The 27,619-nt window shown below is 41.5% G+C and overlaps 1 protein-coding gene across 2 annotated transcripts in view; it reads right to left on the bottom strand.

Moving 5' to 3' along the window:
• Positions 1-27,619, bottom strand: part of LOC119378927 (pre-mRNA-splicing factor CWC22 homolog) — an 81,868-nt gene that overhangs the window by 42,820 nt on the left and 11,429 nt on the right. Inside the window, exons 3-4 of one of the 2 annotated variants that reach the window (XM_037648014.2) lie at positions 24,077-24,420; positions 6,981-7,086 (exon numbers count right to left, since the gene is read on the bottom strand). In XM_037648014.2, coding sequence (XP_037503942.1) covers positions 6,981-7,086; positions 24,077-24,420 — 450 coding nt within the window. Of the gene's footprint in view, positions 1-4,737; positions 4,989-6,980; positions 7,087-24,076; positions 24,421-27,619 lie in introns of those variants that run through there. The other variant, XM_049411758.1, reaches the window with a different exon arrangement.

Raw genomic sequence — 27,619 nt, 5'->3', positions numbered from 1 at the left:
CGCCTTTTTGGATCATTTCTCTTGCTTGCCATGTGCTGCCACACTTTGGGAATACGTGGAATTTTTTTCATGCGCCGATGTCTCTCCGTTGCTTTTTTTTTTTCCCAAGGTGGCGCGCTGGCTTTCCCTTACGCATCTGAGTGGTGCGGCTGGTTTCGGTTTCACCCTCCGGGTGGTTATCGCTTCTCACGCCCGAAGCTGATGGCTGCCTGGTTTCTAATCTCTCAAAGGGTGACTGCTTGTTACTCTCTTGTTTACTGCTCCCCTGGGAGTGATTACATCTGTTTCCGTGCGGCGCTAAATTACACAAATGATGCCGCCATGGTTGCATTTCCTGTTTTGGAGACTCGGAAAAATTAACTCCGTCTCATTGGCGATAAGACGAAGGATTATTATAGCTTTTTCACTTGTTTTGTTTTTTGGACAGGTGCACAACCCATACAGTTTTCTTCCAAGCGCTCACTCACGCAGTTCGCTTACGCTATGGAAGTGCGTGCCGGTTGCGCTGCTGCTAGTGAGTCGAGCGGAGATTCTTCCAATGTGGACTATTCCCCAAGTATATTTTTGTATGCCTGTGAGCTATTTTTAATACAACGCATAATTTTTTATTTATAAAAAATTGTATAAAAGTTTTTTAGGGATTTTGCTTGATGTTACTCACGAATAAACCATGTGTAACAACAAAAACTTTTTTTTTGTCACTTTACGGTCCCATAAAGAAATTTGACATTTTTTTCTTAAATTGAGTCATCTGAGGAATTTAATTCAGCAATAAAAAAATTACACATTTTTGGAGTACATTTCCCAAAAAATTTCAACCCTCAAAGGGTTAAAATGCACAATTCTGCCCTCAGCTCACACAACATTATTCACACTTAAGGGGATACGTGGGTCTTAAAAAATGGTTTTTTGAAAGTTGGGTGAATGGCATGAAATTTAATACACTTATTCAGCTTTTTCTGCAGATTCAAAATCTCTAAGTAGATCTTTAATAGCTGCATTAGAACAAAATATATGCAATCTCTAAAAGCATATTTCTTACGGGAATTTTTGGCAACTTTGCTTTGTCAAACACAGAAACAAAGTATGTGGCAAGGCTGCCAGAGAGCTGGTTTAGCCGGTGATGCTAATCCGATTGTTTTCAACAAACTTTGAATGCAAAATAAATAGACGTAAATGTGAGTGAAATTTTTTTTGCTGTATACTATTTCTGATAATCGAGAATTATAATTTGATGAACAACATTATAAGAAAATAAATAGCATCACCGGCTAGACCAGCTTCCTGGCAATCTGGCCACATACTTTGTTTTTGTGTTTGACAAAGCAAAGTTGCCAAAAATCCCCGTAAGAAATATGCTTAAATATGTGTTAGAAATTGCATACCTTTTGTTCTAATGCAGCTATTAAAAATCTACTTAGAGATTTTGAATCTGCAGGAAAAGCTGAATAAGTGTATTAAATTTCATGCCATTCACCCAACTTTTAAAAAACCATTTTTTAAGACCCGAGTCTCCCCTTAAGTGCTGAATGTTGCACGTAATTTAATCCTTCATAAAAATGAAAAATTGCTTTTTAAATTTTATGCAAACTTAATGAAAACCAGCAAAGGTTAAGGTTGTATCAAACAAAGAAACTAGCCCTCAAAATTCCCTTCTTTCATTCCTTTTTAAATTTTAGCCATTTACCGTTTTCGCACTTTTACAATTTTGTTCTCTGCCGCCTTAAATATTCAAGAGCACGAAACATTAAAATTGCACTGTTATGTTCCAGCTTAACTGTATTTTTACTGTTTTGAAACACCTTTTAAAAATTTTGTTTCCCCTTTTGATAGTATTTCCTTACGCATCGCAACGCACGTTCGTTATGGCCTACAGTTTTTCACCTTTCCCTTTAATGAAGCCGCCACAGTGACAGTGGTTAAAGGGGTCATGAACCGCTTTTCCAAGTAATGATCGAATGACCTCAGTATCAGAGTACTGCCTCCCGAATCGATTGCTGCAAAAATTTCTTGAATCCGTCAAGAACGAGCAGAGTTACGGGGGTTTGGCGCATGCTCTCAGCGCTTTTTCTCTTTTCTCGTCCCAACGAGTGCACTGGAAGCTACACAGGGAGGGATGGCACGGGGGAAAAAAGTTACGTCAGCACGCGTCGTGAAATGCGATCGCTCTCCCACAGTGATTCGCGCGCTCGAGTGTGGCTACTGTGTAAAGTTAGCAGACTGAGGAGTGCAGCACCGACAAGTGGCGGCACCCCGTGGCAAGAAGGGCATCTGATCTGAATGCCGCTCTCAATTTATGTCGGCTATGAGCCAATGAGGATGCTACATCTTTTGTGACGCGGAGAAGCAGATGCACGACATCAACCGGCAGGCGCTCCGCCCACTGACGAAAGTGAGAACCGGCCTCTGTTTGAAAAGAGTGCGCCTGAGAAAACAGCAACTTCGCGCTCTGCTTGCAGCATTTACGCGGCGCACACGACTGCAATATTTGGCTGAGCAGTTCATAGCCGTGTCAGCTTTCCGCAGGATGTGTTTTTTCAACAAGCCCAAGGGGTGCTTTGACCCCTTTAAAATGTTTGGCTGCTGAAACGAAAGGCGCTGGTTTGGCCCCGGCCGAAGAGTTAGCATTTCGATGGAGGTGAAATGCTAGGTGCATGCGTGTGTACTTTGCTACGCCAGTGCCCATTAAACGACTCCACAATGTCAAATTAAATTGTCCGGAGCCCTTCACTATGACATCTCTCATAGCTTGAGTCGCTTATGAGGCGTTTAAACCCCATAGAAACCAACAAACAAACTTTTCCTGCAATTATTACTCACATGTACCTTGACTGTAAATCAGTGCGGTAGCCAGGGGGGTGTGTTCCGTGTTTCAACACTCCCCCACACCCCCAGATGTTTACATTTTCTATGTATATATGCACATGCAGGACCATACAAAGCGCAACACCACGCCAGACTAGCATCTGGCATCTAATGCACCATGCTTCAACATATAAGTACAAAAAAAAAAGAAAAAAAAAAAGAAAAAGAGGAAAGGATAAAACATCAAATTTGCCCTAACCTAATGTTCGCACCTGTTTTTGCCGATTTTCGCAAGTTCAGAATGAAGCAACTGGCCCAGCAAGCAGCACTTCTACAGTATACTCGCTCCTTCACTTGCAATTTGTCTGGCAGCCTTCTATCCCACCTGATCATGCGGAGCCCAAGGGTGTCTCGGACATTTGTTCATCCTATTGCTGCTGTGCCGCCCGACACAAAACATGTCAGCATTGCGGATGCGCAACACATTCAATCTCTTCTGCTGAGTACTGCAAAATCCTAACTATCTTTTCGTCAGTACAACACAGCAACACATATGATCTGGCGCGCCGACACGGTAGCAGCAGCCTCAACGGCGCACCTCGCCAAAGCCTGACGAGACTACAGCGCCACTCGCCGCCTCCGCTTGCGGCAGAGCCGCGCAACAGAGCTGAGATTTCAAACTGAAGTGGTTCCAGAAATGTTAAGTAGCCCATTCTGAAATTTTCCTAATGACCATTAGCTGATGCAGAACCTACAATGACATTGTCATCTATACTCTCAGTATCCCCACCATTTCAAAAAAAAAATGTTGCCAACTTCCCGACTACTACACATCCCACCTATGTGACATTATTTGGCTCCTTGATTACTGTGCAAAGCAACCGGGCAGATCAAACTTACCTCAAATATTCTGAATACTGGTTTTAGGACAATTACAAATATGAAAAGCATAAGCTAAACTTCTGTTCAGCATGTTTCTTGTCTGCATTTTTCTATTTTGCGTTTGCTGTGGTCTTTGAAAATGCACGGACTAGCCCTGTCGCCTTCGTAACTGTAAACTTAGTGATTTCTCATGCTGTTGTGACTGCATAACACATACACTCCACCGACTTCTAGTTTTTTAAGTTCTCACTCTGAACATTTTGCATATTTAACAAATGCCTATACTGTGAGCGAACCCTCAGTAGTTAAGTTTTTTTTTTTTTAAAGGAAAACTGCTTTCCAGCTGTACTGAACTTAAGCTACAAGTTCTTCTTAGTTTGCTTTGCTGTTTCCTTAGACAACTGTGTTTGTGAAATATACAGGAATTATACACTCAGCTGTCACATGAACTTGTTCAAAACACACGAATATCAACAACTTCACGATGTCAGGAATACTTGGCCGCTCCTTCTCCTCACATGCTTAGTATTAACATAAAAAAAACCCGCTCAGTACCACGAGCGCAATGAACCAACTAGCCCGCCAGAACGTATTACTGAAGCTAACAAGACATCGTGAACAAATGTGTTCCCAATTATACAAGTAACCCGACGCAGCTTTCACTGGTTACCTTCATGCAAGCGCAATCTTAACTACAGCTGCAGATAGCATGCTGCAAATTTTCACGGTGCGCATGAGATATCGTAATTTTAACAATGACACTACATAGCTACAGAGCATAAGCGGTGTGCAGTCTCGACAACACCTTGCAGAATAATTTTCTAAAGCTAGAAATAGAGTGCAAGGATTTCGGCTCAACGTAACGAAAATGCGATGACAAGAGAAAAAAAAAATAAAGAGAACACCGGTATGCAAACTTTTTGCGCCACAGCACCAGTACACAAATGAATTCTAACGTAAATACGGTACACAACACAGAAATAGGGCCTCGTCCAAGGCAGCAAATTTTAGTAAACTGAAACCGCGGGAAAATAATTGCACAAACTTTACCTTTCGGACATGACTGCTCATAACAGCGAACACGAGCGGTGAGGCTGCCGCGAATCGGACGACGTGACGACTTAGTGCCAAAACATAGTCATGAATATTAATACAAATTAAAGAAACGCGCTAAAGTGCCGAAATGTCACACAGGACCTACAACCACGTGTTTGCAGCGAGGTAGAGTGTGATTTCGGCGACGTAAACAAATCTCGGACATCTCTACTACCACCACACTACACAAAACTCGCCATACTGCCCCCGTTGAGCATTGTTGCCAACAGCTTAGATAAACGGCGCTGAAATTAACTCGTACGATGACAAACTTTAGAAACGTTATATCACATTATGATCCGCCACATTTGCCGCACAATGAGAAATTTTATTTAGAAATCCACGCAAAACAAAAAAACAGTTAACTTATTCACAGTGCGTCACGACGCATTAGTTTCGTTTTCGGCGACCAAAGAAAAAAAAAAAAAAAAACAGAGAGTGAAGGGGGAGGGGGCGAAGTCGGACATAGTATGAAACCACAAGAAAACTACCTTCCAAATGGCGGCAGATAAATAATGAGGGATTTATTCACTTCGCGGGCGATTACTGGCGTTCTACGCTAGTGACGTATGCGAGTACCGATGATGAAACATGTCTGTGAGAAAACACACTTGGTCCTGAAGCATGGAAAAAAAAAAAGCTACGCATACATTTGCGGGCAATAAGTAGAATTTTGCAAATGTACTATGAGCTCATAATGCAATGCCTCTCCTTGTTCAGGCGGGGTGGGGATGGGTGGCGCTATCATGCATACATGGACTGCTTGTAGTGAGTGCATGTCTGAATGGAGGGGAAAAGAGTATGTTAAACAAAACTTGCAAGTCGGCGAGATAGTATATAGCTTTTGGGAACGTTAGAGCGCAAGACATTCATAAGAACGAGAGACACGGAACGGGCGTTAACTTTCATCTACATTTTTTTGACGCTTCACCAGCAAATATAAGCGCAGTAAATCAAACGCATGGTCACGTAACATGAAATCACTTCAGAAATAAAGTTCAAAATACTCAGTCTCTGCCCTCCAAACTTTCACAGACGTATCGCTAAAACACATATCTCCTCTCTTCCTGGTAGGACATGCTTAGAATAGTTCTCGCGCCATCCTATCCCTACCTCTACCCAGAATTTTTATCTTGTTCAGTTTCAGCTCACAGGCCCTGCAACTTGCACAATGCTCAGCAGCCAAATTAGTACCTCCGCTCTGAACAGCCCGTGAATGTACCCCCCCCGCCCGGTCATTAATACAACGACCCGTCTGGCCTATATACAGTATATACTGCTGATCACCAAACACCCATAAAATTTTGGCAGAGGGGTCAAATGTGTCGTTGGTCAATCCAATGACTGCGCTCAAAAGAAATAATCTGTGAATGCGTCCCACCGCAGCAGCAGTGAAGACACCAGTTGGAACAACAACATTGAATAAGTGTAGGATGGTGAAGCTTTCATTAAAAATATTTTCATATACTTGAAAAAAAGTTGGTTACTAGTGAAGAAAATGAAGAGAAAAATTTAGCATTTTGCATTTTATGCAAAAGCAATGTCAATGTGTTTGTGTGGTGCCAATAACTGCAAGCCACCCACCCCAGCTCTCCCAGCCCATCCCCATAAGTGACATTTATGTTGCTGTGCATTTAGCAATATGTTCTTGCAAAGCAAGCAGTTGGTGTCATAGCGGGAAAACTTCTGAAAATGGTCATTTCTGCCTAGTTGACATTGCACAACACAAACATAGATACATGCACACACACACACAAAAGAAAAATGAAAAACCAGCAATCACAATAATAAAACTAACCAAGATTGACATACAGTTTTACTTGTGACATTTTGCAGATTTCTGTGTATGTAATCACGGCTAGCTTGGAAAGAGCGCAATTAAATAAAATAGTAAGAACTTATGCATCATTTCAACACTTGGTCTCATTAAAACAAGCCAGTTGTAGAAATCCAATAAATAGGGAATATGGTAAGCACCTTACTGTAGTGCCATTCAGTAATGATTTTAAACAGCTAGATTACAGTACCTAATACTATTTCTCATTTTTACATCCTGTAACCGGTAAAAAGAAAGATTTCATTGACAAAGAGCATGGATGTCTAAGCTTGCAGGTGAAAACATGGCTGGCAGTGGAACAAAGAGAGAAACTGGTCTATCTACAAACATTTCCAATGACAAGTGTTATATATATGCTCACCCTTTGTTGCCATTTCTTGATGTTTTGCTGTGACTGTCACCAGATCCTTTCTGGTCACCAGTTCCATTTTTCTTGTTAGCCGCACATGTAGAACCCTCACTGGCCTCTGTCAGGAGAGAACCACAAAAGAGCTGCACCGGTCTGGCACAAGCATTGCAAATGTCTCAACTTGTGATCACTCTCACACATTCTACAGGCATAGTCAATTCACTTTATCACTCTCCATTTGACCCATAATGATGGTTTAATGGCTTGTGTTAAGCATGAGTGTGTGGGTTCTATTCTTGGCCACACCAGCTACATTTAGATGCGGACAAAATGCAACAACACCCATATACTTAAATTTAAAGGGGTCCTGCAACACTTTTCCAAGTAATCATCAAATGGCTTCATTAAAAGAGCTTATTGTATTATGAACTGACTGCCATAAAATTTTTTAGAATACGTCAAGTACGAGCAGAGTTACAGGGACTTGTTGCATGCTTCAAGCTACATAGAGGGCGGATGACGAAGGGGCAAGAAGGTGCATCCGTTCATCAGCGTGCGTCATGACCTTGAGTACTTTCTTTTTTGTTTTTCTTCGAAAGCGCAGCTTACTTTCAGTGGGATCGCGAGCGCGGGCACGTGGCGGCATCCTGTGGCAGCCACGGTAACTATACAGCTTACAATGCTCACATCAGAAAATGTCTGTGGACTTTCAGTTTACAGCGTGGCCATTTGGGTTTATGGCATCATTTGTAGAGAGAAGAGGGAAACGATTTCTAGCTGACTTTGAGAATTAATTGTTAATTCCAGGCTGCATGCTGCACTATAATGTTTGGCTCGCGTATTCTCAGGAGCCTCTACTACCGATCGGCAGCGTTTTCTGACCGTGCTGAAAAAATGTTGCAGGACCCCTTTAAGAAACTGCTCTGCCTTTAACATTCTTCAGCACTAAAGCACCACGAACAATGGCTCAGTAGTTGTGGTACTGTGCTGTTAAGTAAATGCTTTCAGGTTCGACTTTAGCCACAGCAACTGCACTTATGCACTGAGATATGAGGGAGCTGAAGAATAAGGGGGTAGAATTAATCTGCAACGTTTTTTCAGCACAGTCAGAAAACGCTGCCGATTGGTAGTCTGGGCTCCCGAGAACTCGCGAGCCAAACATTATAGCGCAGCACGCAGCCTGGAATTTCCAACTAATTCTCAGTCAGCTAAAAATCGTTCTCTCTTCTCTCAACAAATGATGCCATAAACCCAAACGACCGCGCCATAAACCCAAAGTCCACGGCCATTGGCTCATTTGAGCATCATGTGCTGCATAGTTACCACAGTCACCACAGGATGCCGCCACGTGCCCCTGTGCACGCTCGCAATTGCTCAAGGTCATGCCGCACACTGACGAAGGGATGCATCTTCTTGCCCCCTTGTAATCCCCTGCCCTCCGTGTCTTTCAGCGTGCTCGCTGGTACCAAAGGAGAGGGAAGGCGCTTGAAGCGTGCGATAAATCCCTGTAACTCCGCTTGTACTTGACAGATTCTAAAAATTTTTGCAGCAGTCGATTCATGAGGCAATAAACTCTTTTAATGAATCCATTCAATGATTACTTGGAAAAGTGTTGCAGGGCCCTTTAAGAAAGGCAAAGTGAAGCCAGCGAGCAAGAACCAAACTCAACACTTTCTTTGTACCTGGTTCGTGATCTCAGTGTCTCATCTGTGAACTGTTTTTCTTTTTCTTCTAGGAAACCATGCACCAACCAATAAACCTGAACACAATCTAGCAGGACTATACTCTTTATATCTGCCACTTATCAAGCACATGTGGAGCTAAAGCCTTCGAAACCTTTAAACTTCAACCCAATACAGTGCATGTACACATTGTCACCCTCATATGAATTCAATACTCTTGTATGCTTTCTCACTCAAGTACCTTAAACAAAAGCACATACATTACTTCGAAAATTTCAAAGTGCAAATATATTTGTGGCTATGTTGCATTACAAACTCATTAACCTGAAAACCGTTTACAAGCAGGCACTGAAGCAGTCCCTTAGGACCCTAATTCTGAATTTTAAAGTAAAAAAATAAACAACAGAGATCCAAGACTATGAAATGACAAGACATTGAGCTCTCACTCAGGAACAAGTGCACTTTAGCACAGTAAGTTCACTGGCCTACACAGTCCTGCAAATGCTGTCTTTACAACTTGATTTGTTAATTTCTCATGCAAAACCATGGCAATAGGAGCTGTGATTGTAAGCCATGCGGAAATGTTAATATGTGACTGCTTTTGAGTGTAATGAAATCATAGTTCTTAAACATATTTGAAGCTCTTTGATTTACATCATTAGCTGTACAATATTTAAATTCTGGTCCATGACTTCAATAATAACACTTAGGCTATGAGAGATGCCATGGAAAGCAGGTCTCCAGATTAGTTTTTGTCACTTTTACCATCTGGTGTAAACCCAATAATAATAATTAATAATATCTGGGGTTTAACGTCCCAAAACCACGCTATGATTATGAGAGACGCCGTAGTGGAGGGCTCCGGAAATTTCGACCATCTGGTGTTCTTTAACGTGCACCTAAATCTAAGTACACGGGCCTCTACCATTTCGCCTCCATCGAAATGCGACCGCCGCGGCCGGGATCGAACCCGCGACCTTCGGGTCAGGTGTAAACCCAAGTACATGAACATAGTTCCATTCTCCCACACTGGAATTTGGTTGTCGGGCCAGGAACCTCACACTTGGCAGCGACGACGCCATAACTACTGTAGTGCACTGTTCTCACAGAGGCAGAGCTTACGGTTACATTGTAATACTTGAACTGGAATGCTTCACAGTAATAAATTATCTGAACCACTACTTCATTGATAGCTAATGGAACCAAACACGACCATTACGGTCCATTCGCTGCAACATCACACAAAAAAAGCATTTGAGAAGACTTGAAAGCATTAGATAAAAGGCAGCAAAAACTGGAGGCATGTAAAGCTCACACATACATTATTCAATGCTCCTTAAACTTCAGCTTCATCACAACCAAACCGGTGGCATTTGTCTAGGTTTAAAGTAATTAACACAACATTACAAAGTTGGAACAATAAACAAAGCTTCTTATTAGCAACTCAAAAAATAAACCGTTTAGAGTCATCTCAAATCCATGCAAAAAAGTTAGGTCAATATGTTCTAGCCGTTACCACACTTATTCCCAATACTATTACTTCACACCACCACATAAGCTACTGTACTTATTTAAGAAGAACTGTTATGACATTCAGCCAAAATTTACATAGAGCCCACATTCAGAAACAACGAAGGCATTTACATTTGCTACTTGTTTTTTTTCTTTCGAGATCCCTCATCATGACAACCAGAGCATACTTACGTTTGAAAAGATAGAGTTCTACTGTAGCCATCAACAATAAGCCCTAACAAAGCAGACAGTATAAACAACCATATAGCAATGGCCTTACATCATCTTAAATCCAAGCAAAGCTGCTACAAATATTCCACACAAAAAAAGCTTTTTTTGCTAAATCTTGCCCTCACCTCCCTCCTTTTCTTTTTTTTTCCCCCAGTACTATGAGACTGAGTACACATAGTGAACAAATATTATCTTACTCTTTTCTCATATTCACTAGGCCAACAGAATCACATGAGAGATTTCATAAGGAAAACATGCGTACACTTATTTTTTGCACGTGGAAAAACCTAGAAACTACTGCTCTTGGATCGACAATCATACAAAACACATAACTCACACAAAATGCATGACTAGTTCATCTGACAAATTCACAAAACAACAGTTATACAACATTTGCTTAATTCGCTAGAAAACCAGCCTCCTTTTCCTCTCCATAAGTTAATTCATTAATAATAATAATAATAATAATAATAATAATAATAATTGCTGGGGTTTGATGTGCCAAAACCACAATTTGATTGAGGCATGCCGTAGTGGGGGGACACCAGGTTAATTTCAACCATCTGGGGTTCTTTAATGTCGCCATTAAAGGGCGTTCTTTGTATTTTGCCTCCACTGTAATACAACCACCGTGGCCTAGAATTCAACCCGAGCCCTTGAGCTTAGCAATAAAACACATGAAGGTTTATTTCTCTCACATGATGCTTAAAAAATAAATTTAACAGTCTCATTGATTTAATGCCAGCACTGTTTTTATTTAATTACTTTGAGTGATAAATCAGGTTTTATTTGCACAGAAGCCATGTTATGCCAAAAACAAAACAAATAAGTCTCTCCCTCTAGGCGAAGAGTATCACTATAGAAAAAATGAAAATGCAAGTAATTTGCTTTAGCACTACACAACCACTAAAACACTACTGTATATCAAGCATGACACAAGACAAGCAGTGAAAAAGTTTTATACAACTGCGTTATCCATGCCCTGGCATCTCAGGTGCTTTATTGTGACATAATTTGTAAGCCATGATGTCAATTAATTCAGCAATACAGTTGAGTACATGCGCAACATCGCTGCACTCATTATGTCTCCCCAGAATGACTAGTGAATGAACTCGTACGATCAAAAAGCATGGCCAAAGCTAGTCTTCCAGCCCTACACCGTTTTTGAGAAAAATGTAAAAATTATTTTATTTTGCCAATTCCATACACGTGGTCATTGTGATGCTTGTTCTGTAAACTTGCGGGCGTGCATGTGCTGTACTGCATGAATTTAATGACTATGCCAGAATAAATCTGGAATGGTACCTTTCCAATTTGACTTTTATCCTTTGGCCGCTACCTTATAAAGCCACTAATGTAATTTGTATGGGTCTGAGCTTGTTGGTAAGGCTTCACAGGCTTCACAGCGCAAAAAAAAAAAAAAAAAAACGAGGACACAGAAAGAAACAGACAGTACCAAGTGCTGAACTACCAAGATTCTTGGTAGTTCAGCGCTTGGTACTGTCAGTTTCTTTCTGTGTACTCATTTTTTTCATGCTGTTTCGCAACCAATGTAAGCAGGATTAGCCCATTAGGTTACGACATGGACAGGATGAAAGCAAAAGGATAGTTGCACCATAGCCTTCACGTAGGTAATAACTATATGAAGTAACGAGACATTGAAAACGACCAAAGCATATGTGGATATGACCGGTTTCTGTTGAGTGGTCGAATTTTGCCGTCGAAAGTTGACCTGTCGACAAACACAAATCTTAATCTTAATAAGGTGGAAAAAGTGGAAAAAAAGAACACACCAATCTGTTGTCGGTGTGGGGTAAACCAACAACCTCGACATGACAAGTGCAGTGCTCTACCATTTGGCCAAATGACAGCTGCTTCTTTGTCCACTTTCTTTTCTGTATGTAAACAGGTTATGAGGAGTACTGGCGAGTGCGAAAACTAAAATGTAAGAGTACAGCGTGCAAAGACTGTAAATTCAACTCTCATCAATGATGTCACAAATAATAAGATAATCACAATTTGAACACTTTTCTTTAAACATTTCAATGATAACCTTTATAACCTCTTGTGCTTATGTATTTCCAAGGTTAAATTATTAAAAAAAAAAAACAACCCAAAGATAGCGCTCTTTGTCTATGATTTCCTTGGCTTGACTCACAGTTCATATCGATGATATACATGACAAGAAATTAAACCCTTCAAAAGCTTCCCATATTCTCCTTGCCTCTGTACCTGAATGCTAACACTGATGTTGTGTTTCCCTGCTATATGCTCATTCATGTGCTCCTTACTAGATCAAAAATATGCGTTAAAGGGCTACTGACACCATTTTTCAAAGGCGAGTTTACTCTGCCATACAAATCTCCTGTACGCAGAGATGGCCCTGAGCAAGTGTGAAGCTCAGCAAATGCTGATATTTTGTTTTGATACTAAAGTCGATTTTCCCATGGCGCACCTACCGACATCGACACTAGCTTGACGTCAGGCTACAGCACTAATTGTCGTGACTTCACGCAGCAGTCTGGCTGGTTGTGATGACGTCGGGTACCAAAACTTCCAAAATGGCCGCTAGTGCATCACCAAAACATTCAAAATGGCTGCTTGTGCGTCACCAACAGAGACACCGTGCAGAGCGACTGTGGAAACTTCACGATATCGTGCACGATCATGTGACGAGAAGCTCATACCGTGTCGTGACGTCAGGGTACAGTAGGAACTGAAACTAGCTTTTAAAAACATACTGTAATTACTTTTTCAGGGTGCACTCACGCTTAGCAGTACATTTTCTAGGCTCTTGAGGGCTTGGCCTTTCATTTGACGCAAGAAAATGACAACTGAAAATTTTCGTGTCAGTACCCCTTTAATTTGCAGTGTCCTATATCCATTCTAGTGGCAACTCTAAATGGGTTTACTAATCATGACTTTCTACACAGAACACCAAACTTTTATATGAAGACACATGACATGGAATGCCTGAGGCCGCCAATGTTTTTCAAAGCCTCCAAGAGGACACACAACTAACAAAAGTCTTAGATGTTTATGGTGCCTGTAGTCCTGTGCTGCGAAGACTATACAAGACTTACATGTGGCTCTTTATTGAGATTTCCTGAAATGCTTACAACAGCCTACACCAGTTAGGTAAGGTTAAATATTTGCATGACATTTCACTTTTTGATAGTCTTCCACATTAGCCAGTACCATACAGTGCCATACAGCTGCTCAGAGTTTTTCAAATGGCAGACGTGTGTGTAAATACCCATAAATGTGAGCAAACGAAAATTTTTATTAATTCTATACATTCAAGATAAGAAAACTATAAGCATAATGTCTAAATGCACAGTCAAGTATTAAGGTAGACTCCTTAGGTAACCTAGGCAGATACAGAACCTATAATTAAATTACTTCCCATGATTCAGTGTAACAAAACTGGACTTTCTGCATCCGTTTTATATCTTCAGTAACTTTTGTGGGGGGTTAGACCTTGAAACAATAACTTATAACCATTGCTCATTCTGAGAAAAAAAAAAAACAGTACAGAACCAGGCTAAAGAAATGCTTTGTTTAATGACAGGCGTCCTTTACTCCATATTAGGCCATTCAGGTGCCTATTAACTCCATCATCTTAAAATTTAAACATTTTCTTGAACATATGGCATCACCAAATGCACTGCAGAAGAATCGAATTTATTGAGAATGAATTTTTGTGTGGTGTGATGCATCCACAAATGTTCACACAATTTTTGAAATGCCCTGCCCACAAAAACTACTCCCGCTGTGTATAAGCAAACGAATACTATTTCATGTGGAGTGTGAATAAGTCCAGGTGCTTGAGAAATTTGCCTGATTTAAATCTTTAGAATTTAAGGAAGTGCGATGAGGCAGAGGGGAAAATGCCTCACAACAGGAAAAAGAAAACCCACTGCATGACACTGTAACAGGGCCGCAAAACAAGCAAAGCAGTCAGACGTCCATGTCCAACTTTTTTTTTTTTTGCTCTATAAATTTCTGAACATATTACTAGGGGTGTGCGAATAGTGAAATTTCATCTCGAATCGAATTCGAATCGAATAGTGCTGAATAGTGGCCAGTAATATCGAATATTGAATTGAATATCGAATAGTATGTATATTTACACGAAATTTGTACCACCAGTTAAAACAAAACAAAGGAAAAATCAGGGACAAAACGGCTTGGTGGCATCTTTATCATGCGTTTGTTCGGAAGAATATTTTTCATCTGCTTTTATGGGCGCGCAGGCATGTTGATAGAAGAGCCGTCACTCAAGTTAGCAGGGGCACTCCTAACCTCCTAACGGCTGAATAAAGGGGGTACGGTAGCTAGTTTTTTTTTCCCCTATGTTCGTGGAATGCGGCTTCAAATGTGCTTCATCTATAGTCGCGTAATAGTGCTTTATCTCCATGGGTACTCGTGGCCCAACAATCTTCGGGCGTCCGTTCACAGCAGTGTTTTAACTATGCGCCGGAACGATGGGAGTTTTTTAACGAGTGGTGCGGTGCGGCAGTGATGACTGCACACCGTGAACAAATTTTCATATGTGAATCCAATCACCGAGGGTTTCGCGGGCCGAAGCCGAAATGTATTACGGCGCCTGCAGCATACGCGACCAAACTAGGCAAGAAAACTCCGTGCCTTCGTTTGAGAGGCAAAGTTGTGAAGAGCTTGACAGTTTTCCCGTGTTTCTTTTTTTTTTACGTGTGGAAATTACATAATCGCCTTTAAAATAAACATGCGCTCGCTTTTGTACCAGGGTATCGGTGAAAGTTTTAATGAAACGCCTACTGTACCGATGTTAGCCTTAGTTTTAGCCACCCCACCCTAGCCAAGTTGCACCATTGCCCTTTGTCGCGTTTTAGATATTCGTCCGGTCGAATTATTTGAAACTTCAAATACTAGCTATTCGAAAGTCGAATCGAATTATTCGGTTAGGTATTATTCTATTCGTATTCGAAACTTGAATATTCGCACACCCCTACATATTACCCAAATGTCAAATCAGGTTTATTGGAAAAGTAATGCTGGAGTTACATAGTAAAAATATCACAGCAGGAGGTCGCAGAGTTTTGAAAATACTGCCAAGGGGAGGCGCGTTCAAGAGTACATTACTAAGTATGTACCACATTTAAAACACCCCTTTCATTAGCTACCTTGATCTTGACGAGTACAAATGTACATGAAAAGCTGAAAATAATGTGATGAGATTCCTCAGATGGCAAAGCGCTACGAGGGGGTGAAGGGGGGGATAGAAATAAACACTTTGGTATATATATATATATATATATATAAGTGGAAGGCATGGTCAGTGAACTTGGCTTTCAACCGTTGGACAATGCATCAAGAAATTTACCTTAGCCTGAGTAAGATAAAATGAGTCATAAGTGGTTATCTTGTAAAAGTTCCTGGCTGTTATCAAGATGACAGCTTGTGGCTCAGAAAGCAAACCGTTCACTTGTCTTTGCATCAATGACTAGCATCAAAGTGAGACAAAATATTGTCCCACACGTAAGTTGTGGGACAGTGAGGCTATGGCATTGAGAATGGTCACTGTGGCTTAAAGGGGTCATGAAGCACCCCTTGGGCTGATTGAAAAAAACACATCCTGCGGAAAGCTGACACGGCTATGAACTGCTCTGCCAAATATTACATTCGTGCGCGCCGCGTAATGGCCACAAGCGGAGCGCGAAGTTGCCGTTTCCCCAGGCACCCTCTTTTCAAACAGAGGCCGGTTCTCACTCTCGTCGGTGGGCGGGGCGTCTGTCCGCTGTACGTCGCAAGAGACATAGCATGCTTATTGGCCGATAGCCGACGTAAATCGAGAGCGGCGTTCGGATCAGATGCGCTTCTTGCCGCGGGGTGCCGCCACTTGCCGGCGCCGCACTCCTCAGTACACGGTAGCCGCACTCGCGCAAGCGAATCACAGCGGGACAGCGATCACGTTTCGTGACGCGCGCTGGCGTAACTTCTTTCCCCCTCCCTGTCTAGCTTCCAGTGCGCTCGCCGGCACGAGAAAAGAGAGAAAGCGCTGGGAGCGTGCGCCAAACCCCCGTAACTCCGCTGATTCTTGACGGATTCGAGAAATTTTTGCGGCAATCGATTCGGGAGGCAGTACACTCAGATACTGAGGCCATTAGATCATTACTTGGAAAAGTGGTTCATGACCCCTTTAAGAGGATACTCTCCACTGTTTACCATGTTTAGCTGCACAATGTGAAAAACATGTGAAGACAGGTGAAGAAAGGACAGGGGAGTGGCGACTCCAGACAGATTTATTAGATACAAGAATGGAAAAGGAAAACCAGCACAACAAAAACACAACTATGTCCACATGCATACAACCAAGTGCTGACGGGGTTAACATACCAGATTTTTTACCTGATTCACTTCACTCTTAAAAACAGTGTCAGCGACAGCTACCTAACAAATGTGTGGCCATTCCTCTAGATTGAGGAAGTTTCCGAAATCTTTTGTGTTAGATGATCACCATTAGAAATTACAAGGAGTTCAAAAAAGGCATTACATTGGATAAATAATAAGGCCAGTGCATTAACATTCAGCACAGCTTGCTCAATGATACTGCCAATTCTCACCTTGAATTACACTGCTATGATTGCAGGTGAGAACAAATTTCATCAAACAAAGGTCTTTGTAAGTGCAGTGATCAATAAACTGGAAAGATGGTGGCAGCTCTCTTAATCCAGAGAAATAGTATTACAAATGGTACTAGTAATGACACAAGTGCATTAGCCGACCGTTGCTGGCACTGCCCAACGGCGACATGAATCTGCGGAAAAAAATGGCGTGTATTTTTTACTTATATTTTAATTTCCATTCATGTAGTAAAATTCAACTTGAAGTCAATGCTCATCCAGTCCTTTTTTTTAACTTAATATCTACATTACCCCCCATTGTGCAACTATAATGTGATGACAAACTCTCTTAAGGTTCCCAGCTTATGTTTTCCACATAACCCACACATTTCAAAATTTCGAGCAATCAAAGCACAGTAGGCCACAGGTTATAACAACTCAATTTGAGTCAATTAAAAATGTGATGGTAGGTTCATGAATTCCCCTTCTTACAGGAAGGTTGGTAGTTAGATGAGAAAATTTGATGAACGGGTACGTCCTACAGCATAGAAGTAAGGCCAGCCAGCTGTCACCAGCAATAGCTGAGCAGACTTTCTATAATAATGAGGTGTAATAAGATCCAGACAATTATGTGATTATTCATGTTCCAAAAATTATGTTATTAGAAAGAAGATAAATAGTAGTATCATCAGAATCATCCATGCAGACCGAGTAGGTGACAACTGTACAGAATGTCAAATTTCAAAACATCATTATATGAAAGAGTGACAAATTTTTCACAGTAAAACAGAGACGAGTCTATACGAGCACGACTTTCATTCAACAATTTTTGGCGGGTAATTTTACACTTTGAACACAAAAGAAGATGCAGATGAACTTGCACAACTGATGTACAACAGAACATAAGTGTTGAAAACAAAAGCCATCGGATGACAAGAAACAGAGAATGTGTACATAAATTTTAAGGCATGTCATGAAAGGCAACAGCCCACTAGTGACTTATAAAACTGTATGGAAGAGATAGCAAGTAGAAGGAGATTTTAACTATGCAAAAGATGTTCACATGATAGCCAGAAATTAGAAAATGCATTTATAACTAGATTCTATCAGCAAGGTCCCTATTATAGCTGGTTTCCAACTGAGGCAATTTCCTTATGCGGAAATACTAGATATGTGTCTCCATACAGACTGGCATGGCTGAGGGCTGAGTAAAAGTAATAAACTTGAGGTTTCAGAAAAAGCTTAGCCCACATAGCAGCACCGTTACTGATAAGCCACAAACACCAATACCAGCATATTATTTCTGTACAATGTGCTAAGTGAGGGAATAAGGACACACAAAAAAAAGCCATCCTGCTTCTTTTTTTTACAACAGCCCTTCAGGAACTCTGCAACATGAACTGTTTCTTTACCACAATATTTCGCAAGACTTCTAGCTAAGTTAACGTGTCTTTTCGCCCCTTTTACCTTGTTTTTCTGCTAGAAAGCAACTGAAACATATATAGTAATTTTTAGCCACCCTTGCGGCCAAACATGAGGAGGCCAGTGTGGGCTCTCTTCAATTTCTCAGTGGCAATTTTTTTCTCTCCATTGCATTAACTCTTAGTCAAAGAAAAATTTTAATGAAGCATCATGAGATGAAAACCTTTAATAAGGCATAATGAGATGGAGATTTTATTTTGACTGTGACTGTGCCAACATAACAGACCTACAAGAAAATAACTTGCAACGCTCAATAGAAAGTTCAAAGTTTTGTTGTTCTAAATACTTCTGTGAGGACAGAAACCACCCAATGATATGACAATACACTCATAGACATGCCTATTTGAGCTTTGCTTCTACAATGTGTCTGCATTTTGTAGACAATATGCAGCGCAACTTCTTCAAATGGCATTGTTGCAAAATTTACAGTAACTGAAAGTCTTAAGTTAAACATAAATTTATTTAATGCAGAATTTGGGATAAATGTCTGTGAAATTAGTTGTATGCTAACAATTCCAAAGTGGATGTACCCTGAGTACAAATTGGAAAGCTTGAAATGTGCTGTTGCAACATGGTGTAGAAAAGATGATAGCTAGTGAATTTTATTATTAGTTTCATTTCGCTCCATCTGATGTCCACCAGCAAGAATAGTGTGTCACTGAGAAAATTAACTGTTTATGACTTTCTAGTGCAGATATAAAAACATCACAAGCACAGAATTTTTAATAATGGTCAACAAGGCGATCGCCGTTTTGCAAAACACAAGCATTTTGGTAACAGCACCAAAGGAACATGTGTTCAGCAATTGCCATATTTCATGCTCTATAAATCTCTGTAGTGTAAAATTTCACAAGAACTACTTCTTTCTCATAACATGCCCTTGATTGTGCTGAACACTTCACAAGATAACGAAACTGTATCGCTAGCTTCAGGACAACAAAACTAATAATAACATAATAATAATAATAAAACTTCACAGAATGGTTTTTCCAATACAAATTGCAGAATAGTTGCCTCATTTCTGTGGCTTACAAAAATGAGAGCTAATAAAATAGCGTCACTACCTCACATCATTATTTTTTAAATAAATAATGCCAATGTTGCCACAAAAACATATTAAGCAAGCTGTCTGAAATCAGACCCCGCGCCTTATTTTAAAATGAAGTCATAAAAGCAGATCTGCAGAAGTACTCATTAATGAAAGACACAACTATTGCACGATCTTAAATATTCTAACAGAAAAGTGGTAGTACAGCCGTACACGTTACCATGCATTGTTCTTGTAGGCACTAACCACAATGCGAAATTCTTGCACTGCAGCAGGGCCCTGATAGACTTGTATGACTGTGTGTGATGACGTAAAGCTGCTCTGGACAAATGGTCAGAAATTTAAACCACCCTAAAGCCGTGCCTACAGCAATAACCAGCTTACCTTGCATAAGCAGCAAGCCATTCACAATGCCGCTCTTTTTTTCCTACTTAACTGTTGAGTCAAGAACTTAAGACACCTCATGTTATTAATTTTATGTAGCAGTACATCTAACACATTAAGATAATGGTTTCTGGTGACTGTAAATGTAAAGAACCCTGCATTAGTAAGTTCAATGTTCCACATCCTTCTACAAAACTAACATTGCAATCATTTTCAAAAATGGAAAGAATTTCTATACAAAAGCAAATTTATTGTGATGTACAGTACAATCTATCTACAGGGCTGATTGTTCATGGTATGCAAACAGTCTGCAAAAATTAGATCTCCGTAAGAAATTAGTCGATGCATATGTAAATAAGAGCACTTAAAAAAAAACTTTCATAAGAACATATGTCCAGTGAATAATATGCTTATCCATACACAAGTCAAATAACATGCACAAAAATGTGTGTAAGTAAAATAACATGCAAAAAGATGTGTACGGGCAGGGACAAAACTTCACGGGATCGACACGTGCATACCACAACTGCCTCCTTAAATTTCTGACAAAGAAAGCAACTGGTGTTGCGATATGAAAATGCACATGCGCATCCTTTTACGCTTGTGTGCCAGCCAATAGGCAATAACAGGTACATTTTTCATCAAAGGGCTCTAAAATGCAGCTTAGTATGCGCTCACAGATCCTACAAAAACAAGCCCTTCCCTAACAAGCAACGAGTAAACTTCTGGAATTTATCTTCACAGCCAGATACATGACCAGGTGGAACTCCGCAGAAAGAAAATTTTTTAACAATATTCTCACTAATTATTTAACTTGTGCAAATACCTTTTATTATTCACTTTAGGATACAAGTAGACGCAGAGAAATTCAAGTGGAGCAGTACTAAAGCCATGGCTGCCAAACAGGTATCCCAAGGTTGTAGAAATATTACATGTAATATTTCTACATGCCCATAAATTGCCTGATATCTACTAAAAATGCCTCGTCATTTCAGTTAAAACAGACACAAACTAGTAGTGGAATGCCATGGGGGACATAATTGGCTGGAATTTAATTAAATTCTGGGGTTTTATGTGCTGAGAGAAGAACATGACTATGAGGCATGCAGTAGTGGGAGACAGATTTTTTTATTTTTTTTTATCTGGGGTTTAACGTCCCAAAACCACGATATGATTATGAGAGACGTCGTAGTGGAGGGCTCCGGAAATTTCGACCACCTGGGGTTCTTTAACGTGCACCTAAATCTAAGTACACGGGCCTCAAACATTTTCGCCTCCATCGAAAATGCAGCCGCCGCGGCCGGGATTCGATCCCGCGACCTTCGGGTCAGCAGTCGAGCGCCATAACCACTAGACCACCGTGGCGGGGCAGTGGGAGACAGATTGATTCAGACTACCTTGGGTTCTGTGACAATACCCAATCCACGGTGCAGAGGCATTCTTCATTCCATCCCATCAGAACGCGGCCAACTACAACCAGCATATGATCCCGCATACTCATTATTATTAACGTAATGCCATGTCCACTAAGCCACCATGGCTGTTAATTAACTCAAATACTAACATATCTTTAGAACAACTTTTAAAGGAGTACTGACACGATTTTGAGACATCGCAAAAGGGACATTTTTCGTTTCCTTGGTATGCAGTGTCAACGCCGTCCACACACCAGAGTCGGAGAAAACATATAAAATATTTAAATTTGACTTTTAAGTTTTTGTCACTGAGCATCTGCAAGCCAGCCTTACTGCAATGGACATTATCCCGACGAGTCAAGACAGTCCCTCGAGTTTGCGAGTTCTGCGTCCTGCATGCAGTCTAAATCGTAGAAATCACTGTCGGGGTCACTGGACGACAATTCACTCATCATTGTTTATGTACACCACGAGCAGATGACGGATTTGCCGCTAGTACGTCGCGAGTTTCTGTATCCCCGTGACGTCACACTGCTATGAAACGTCAATAAGAAGCCGCCCCTTCGATATTGAAACCAAAAGTGTCTTTTTAAGGTAGCGGTAATTAAAATATATACGATGCATTCCCAGGCACCACAATACTCATTTTAGTTTTCTCGACACCAGTATTTTTATTTAAACCAACAATCGGACAATTTTTAAAATTCGTGTCAGTACTCCTTTAAAAGGATAGACGTCACAGGAGCTGCACTATTATTACAATTGCTGTAAAGTAGACATTACATAACTGCTGCTTATTTTCAATTTTGTAATTGCAACGTGTGGCTTAAGGACAATACTTACGACGTAAACACTTTCTAGGCAATCAAGCTATCCTGAATATCAACAAGCTATTTTCAATATTAATGACAATAATTAATGATAGAAACACCTTCTAGGTAATTAAGCTACTTTGAATATTTTCTTGCTGTTATTTCTGTCTATCCACATATCTTAGCTGTGAACATGATGGTGCCAAAATGTAACAGGCTTACAAAAGGATGGGTGTTCAACATATGAACTTTTTACAAACAAAAAAAAAAAAATCTGACCAATGCGCTGTATAAATAACAAAATTGCCTTTTTTGCTTCATAACCCCGATGGTATTGCAAAAGCCGCTTTACTCAAATATGTTAAAAAGTAAAATAAAGTCGGTCTAGATTGGTAAAGTGCCGTCATGCATAGTAGACATTCTGTTTTGAAAGCGGCAAAGCTGCCGTAAGTGAAATGATGCAAATACCAAGTAGAGCTGTTGGCCTATATTCATCACTATGGAATATGTTTAAACATTTGTGTGCCCGTCCAAGGCTTATAAAAAATACTCAATGCTTTCATGTGTAATGCATCCTCCAAATCTCGGTCTCTACAAAGCAAAACTGTTAATAACACAGCATTCTACACTCATGGCATATTAAGGCTGCATACCGAATATCACTGTGCTAATGTATAACACACAAGAAACATGATAGGTTTAGTGCAAAACTGCTAGCTTTGCAACAGGCCATGTGCTGTTTGCTAATGAGCCTGCAGTTTTGTGGATACAGGCAGATTGCATTTATTTAAAGAATAACACAAATAAAACCTCAGTATGTGCAACATTTTCAGCTGAAAAACATTATCCACATTCACTCAAGCACTGATGCAATCAGTTTACATTCCTAGATATTACAAGCCACACGAAGAATGCCCCTCAAGCCATAGCAACACTGGTAAAGCAACACTTACGCTAAAAGTATGAATGGCACATTCAGAGTTGCATTGTTATGCAAACTGCTTTTCCTGCTTAATTCCCAAGCTCATTTTCAATAAAAAAAAAACACTTGGAGAAGGTCTTCAGCACTGGTTTTTGTCATATTATGTGCCTAACCGCAGTGCATTGCAAGTTATGGAAACAAAGGTAAATACTATATAGCTTGGCCTACATGCAGGTGCATCAGCAAAAATTTTAGTTTCAATAACACTGGTAGTACCATCTAAAGCAAGAAGGCCATTTCAACCTGAAATAAATAAATAAATGCACTACACACTAACTACACTGTGCAATGAAACCCTGATAGGGCATGTGATGGCAAGTACTAGCTACTAATTTTATTAGTTTTGGACAAGCAGGAAAGTAATTCGTCCAGCCATGGCTCATTATAAAGGTTACCACCAGTCACCAGCTTAAACTGAAATCTGCACTTAAAATAAGCAAGTGGTTCAGGTACAAGAAGAATTTATGCCTGCTTTCACTGCTCTATTCAATCTACCTAGTTGCAATGTGACTACCTATCCATAGCTCCGTAATGCCTAAAAATTGCACAAGAAGAAATGGTGAGGGCAACACCAGCAAAAGTTCTTTAGACAAGTGCAGCCCAATGCTGGCATGAATATGTTGCTTCGATAGTCTTCAGTCGACAAGTTATGAGCAGTAGGTTAAAAAAAATATCAAATAAAATGGGATAGCTTATAACAGCACTTATGACTGACTACAATCACATATTTTTTTTCTATTACTACCAACGTAACATAAAATATCAATATCCAATGCTAACACTGTCATGATAAAGAGCATAGCTCATCCCCCTATGTGTATATCCTGTCCAGAGCTTTTAAGCCACATTTAAGTGAACTCCAACGGAGACAGAACATGCAAGTACAAAGATGCAAGACAGGTCCTACTGTTATTCTCCCTCTCCCTATTATTTGAAAGACAGCCCAAGGCTTCACCTTTGGCAAGTTCCGTGCGCTTTGAGGCTTCCTTGCTGGTAGGTGGACTCTTGGAAGCTTTGGCTGCCTTCTGATGGGCGTGCTTTGCCAGCGCTGTACTATGCTCAGTCCTCTCAGAATGGCTCAGTGGTAGAGGAACAGCTTCCTTTGAAAATGTTCTTTTGTTTTCAGCACTTTCATTCACAGCAGTGGATGCGGGAGCCTTCACTTTGCTTTCATTTGAGCTTTCTGCCTCCTCCTCTTCAGTACTATCACTCTGGGTGCTTTCAGAGTCTCTGTGACGATACAGGATGACCTCCTCCCGGCGGCCACGTTCGCGGTCACGTTTCCGTTCCTCGGCATACCTGTGAAGACCCATAATCATATAGTTGTCACCATCTGTTAATGCCTGCGACATTTTCTTCAGAGTAACACCAAGGGTTGTGCAGAATGCCCAAATGGAGGTTTGTAAAATAACTTTGATTACTTCAGTTCTATTAATGAACACAGAACTTTCAGCACACACCCACTTATTTCTTAATTTTCCTCACAATTGTAGACCTGTTAACACTGATGTCTAAGCTACCTATAATCGGTATAATCGAGTTACACACTGAAGATATGACCAATGCACTGCCTAAGTGGCAAAAAAGAGAAAGCCATAAGAGTACCAATTCGAAATTTCTGCAGTGATTAGATAATAATCCTGATGCTATAGTTCCACATCTCCCACAGCACAAACAGCAACACAGCTTCCTTTCGAGTTGCTGACATCAAACCAAGTATTAGCTGCAGTAAAATTGGATTATTGTTGACATTAGAAACAAAGGTGTAAAACTAAATTTTTATGAAGTATTAACCAACATAACATACCAAAATGAAAGCTATATTCATGCTCATAGTGATGAGGTAGGTGTTCATTATTATAGGCGCAGCTACAGCAATATTTGGAACACTCACAGGAAATGTATTTATTGACAGCCAGTGAGAGGTAAAAAGTTCTGAAACATGATACTTGAAAAGGTGTAAACATTTCATGATTTATCTATTTGTATATACTGCAGCCCGTTACGGCTATAGCAGAATTGATCTGATTTATACCCGTGTCACGCGAGCGTTTGGAAGGCATTCGAACCGATAATCTATTCACTCAGTTGTCAAGCACGAGCTGCTACGCGAGACATTTCAAAGGCCGTTGAGTCACTAGTCTATCGAGACAACGGAGCACCCCACAACTCCATTGAAACTTCGATAGCCATTGAGCAACAAAAGTGGAAACAGCGCGAATGTGCCCTCTCCTTCACAGTGTGCTTGTACTCACGAATAGAAAATAGAAATCTAAGCAGTATGCTAAACCCTTAAGTGCCGATTAAATCACGAAAAATTGTTCCAAAATTGCCAAATTTTTTGTGACGTGAAATGCTTCAGTAACATGTTGAAAACAGAAAAAAACTTGTGAAAACGTTTTACAGCTTATAAAAATGCTTTATTCATGATATTGTTACGGGTAGCTTAGTAACTATTTATTAAATCGTTAAAACAGCGCAGGGTGGACAAGATGGCGGCAGTCCAGCAACAACCAGAGAAACCACGTCGTCTTCCTCGTCTTTCATGCAGCCACGCTGCGGCGGCTGTGTGGTATTGTAACGGTCATGCGAAAGACAGAGAAGAGTATCATAACCCCCCGGCGGTAGAAGCACCGTCTCGGTGCTTAATCTACACAGATCTGGTCGAGGGAGGGTAATAAGGCTTGAGTCTAGACACGTGAACGACGTCGCTCGTAGCTGACGATGACGTTGTTGGATCGGCTGGGACGATCTCATACGTAACGTCAGTGATTTGGCGAACGACACGGTATGGTCCAGTGTACCGTGACAGGAGTTTCTCAGAAAGCCCCACACGCCGAGTGGGAGACCAGAGGAGCACAAGAGAACCCGGAGAAAAGTGCACGTCTCTATGATGACAATCATAGAGCTGTCTTTGGTGCTCCTGCGAGGCCTCGAGGCGATTACGGGCGAGTTGGCGCACGTGGTCAGCGCGGGCAATGGCTTCGGCGGCATATTCGGTGGCGGAGGGCAGCAAGGTGTCCAAGGGTAGTGCGGGTTCTCGTCCGTATAGGAGATAGAATGGCGAATAGCCGGCAGTGTCTTGACGCGAATTGAAGGCGAACGTCACATATGGCAAATAATTGTCTCAGTCCTGGTGATCAGCCGCAACGTATTTCGCGAGCATGTCGGTTATGGTCCTGTCGAGGCGCTCCGTGAGGCCGTTCGTCTGTGGATGGTACGAAGTCGTAAACTTGTGTTTGGTATTGCAAGACCGCAGGATTTCGTCAACGACAGCTGAGAGAAAGGTGCGGCCACGGTCAGTGAGAAGTTGGCGAGGGGCTCCGTGCACTAAAATTATGTCGTACAACAGAAAGTCCGCAACGTCTGTAGTGCAACTCGTCGGAAGCGCTCATGTGATAGCGTACCGCGTCGCGTAGTCTGTGGCGACAGCAATCCATTTATTTCCGGAGCTGGAGAGTGGGAAAGGACCAAGCAGGTCGAGACCAACTCGAAAAAAAGGTTCAGCGGGAACGTCGATCGGCTGAAGGCATCCAACTGGAAGGGCAGACGGCCTTTTGCGGCACTGGCAGGGCTCACAAGCGGCGACATAGCGTCGAACAGAACGGGCAAGTCCAGGCCAAAAAAAAGACGACGTACACGGTCGTATGTGCGGGAAACGACCAAGTGGCCCGCCAAGGAAGCGTCATGAAGTTGGTGAAGGACAGTCGAATGCAGGTGGGCTGGTATGACGAGGAGTAAGTCGGAGCCGAGTGGATCGAGGTTGCGGCGGTATAGGATCCCGTCTTTGACGAGATACATTCGTAGAGGCGCGTCGCAAGGCGTTGACTCAAGTTGGTCAATAATGGCTTGTAAAGAAGAATCCTGGCATTGCTCTTCGCCAATATTGAGCAGCTGCGACACAGAAAAAACGTCTGCGATGGTGTCAGTATCGGTTGCTTTCTCCACAGGGTAGCGGGATAAACAATCCGCATCCTGATGCAATCGCCCTGTTTTATACGTTACAAAGAATGTGTATTCTTGCAGGCGTAGAGCCCAGCAAGCGAGTCGTCCTGTGGGATCCTTGAGTGAGGCTAGCCAGCAGAGCGCGTGATGGTCGGTGACGACACGGAATGGGCGCCCGTAAAAGTATGGACGAAACTTGGCGACTGCCCACACAAGAGCGAGGCACTCACGCTCCGTGATTGAATAGTTGCGCTCGGCGGGAGAGAGCAGTCGGCTTGCCTAAACTATAACACGGTCGTGTCCACGTTGGTGTTGCAATAACACTGCTCCTATGCCATGCCCACTGGCATCAGTGCGGACCTCGGTTGAAGCTGATGGATCGAAGTGGGCCAAGACTGGCGGCGTGGTAAGCAGGGTCGTAAGTTGGGAAAAAGATGAGGCTTGATCAGGGCCCCTGTAAAACGGGGCGTCTTTCTTCAAGAGGTCTGTGAGGGGGCGTGCTATGGTCGCAAAGTCCTTAACAAAGCGCCGGAAATAGGAGCACAGCCCCACA

The sequence above is a fragment of the Rhipicephalus sanguineus genome, chromosome 1, assembly GCF_013339695.2.
Source record: "Rhipicephalus sanguineus isolate Rsan-2018 chromosome 1, BIME_Rsan_1.4, whole genome shotgun sequence".
NCBI classification, from domain to species: Eukaryota; Metazoa; Arthropoda; class Arachnida; order Ixodida; family Ixodidae; genus Rhipicephalus; species Rhipicephalus sanguineus.
Note: the sequence above shows the minus strand (reverse complement) of the source record. Positions and strands in the feature narration are given on the sequence as shown.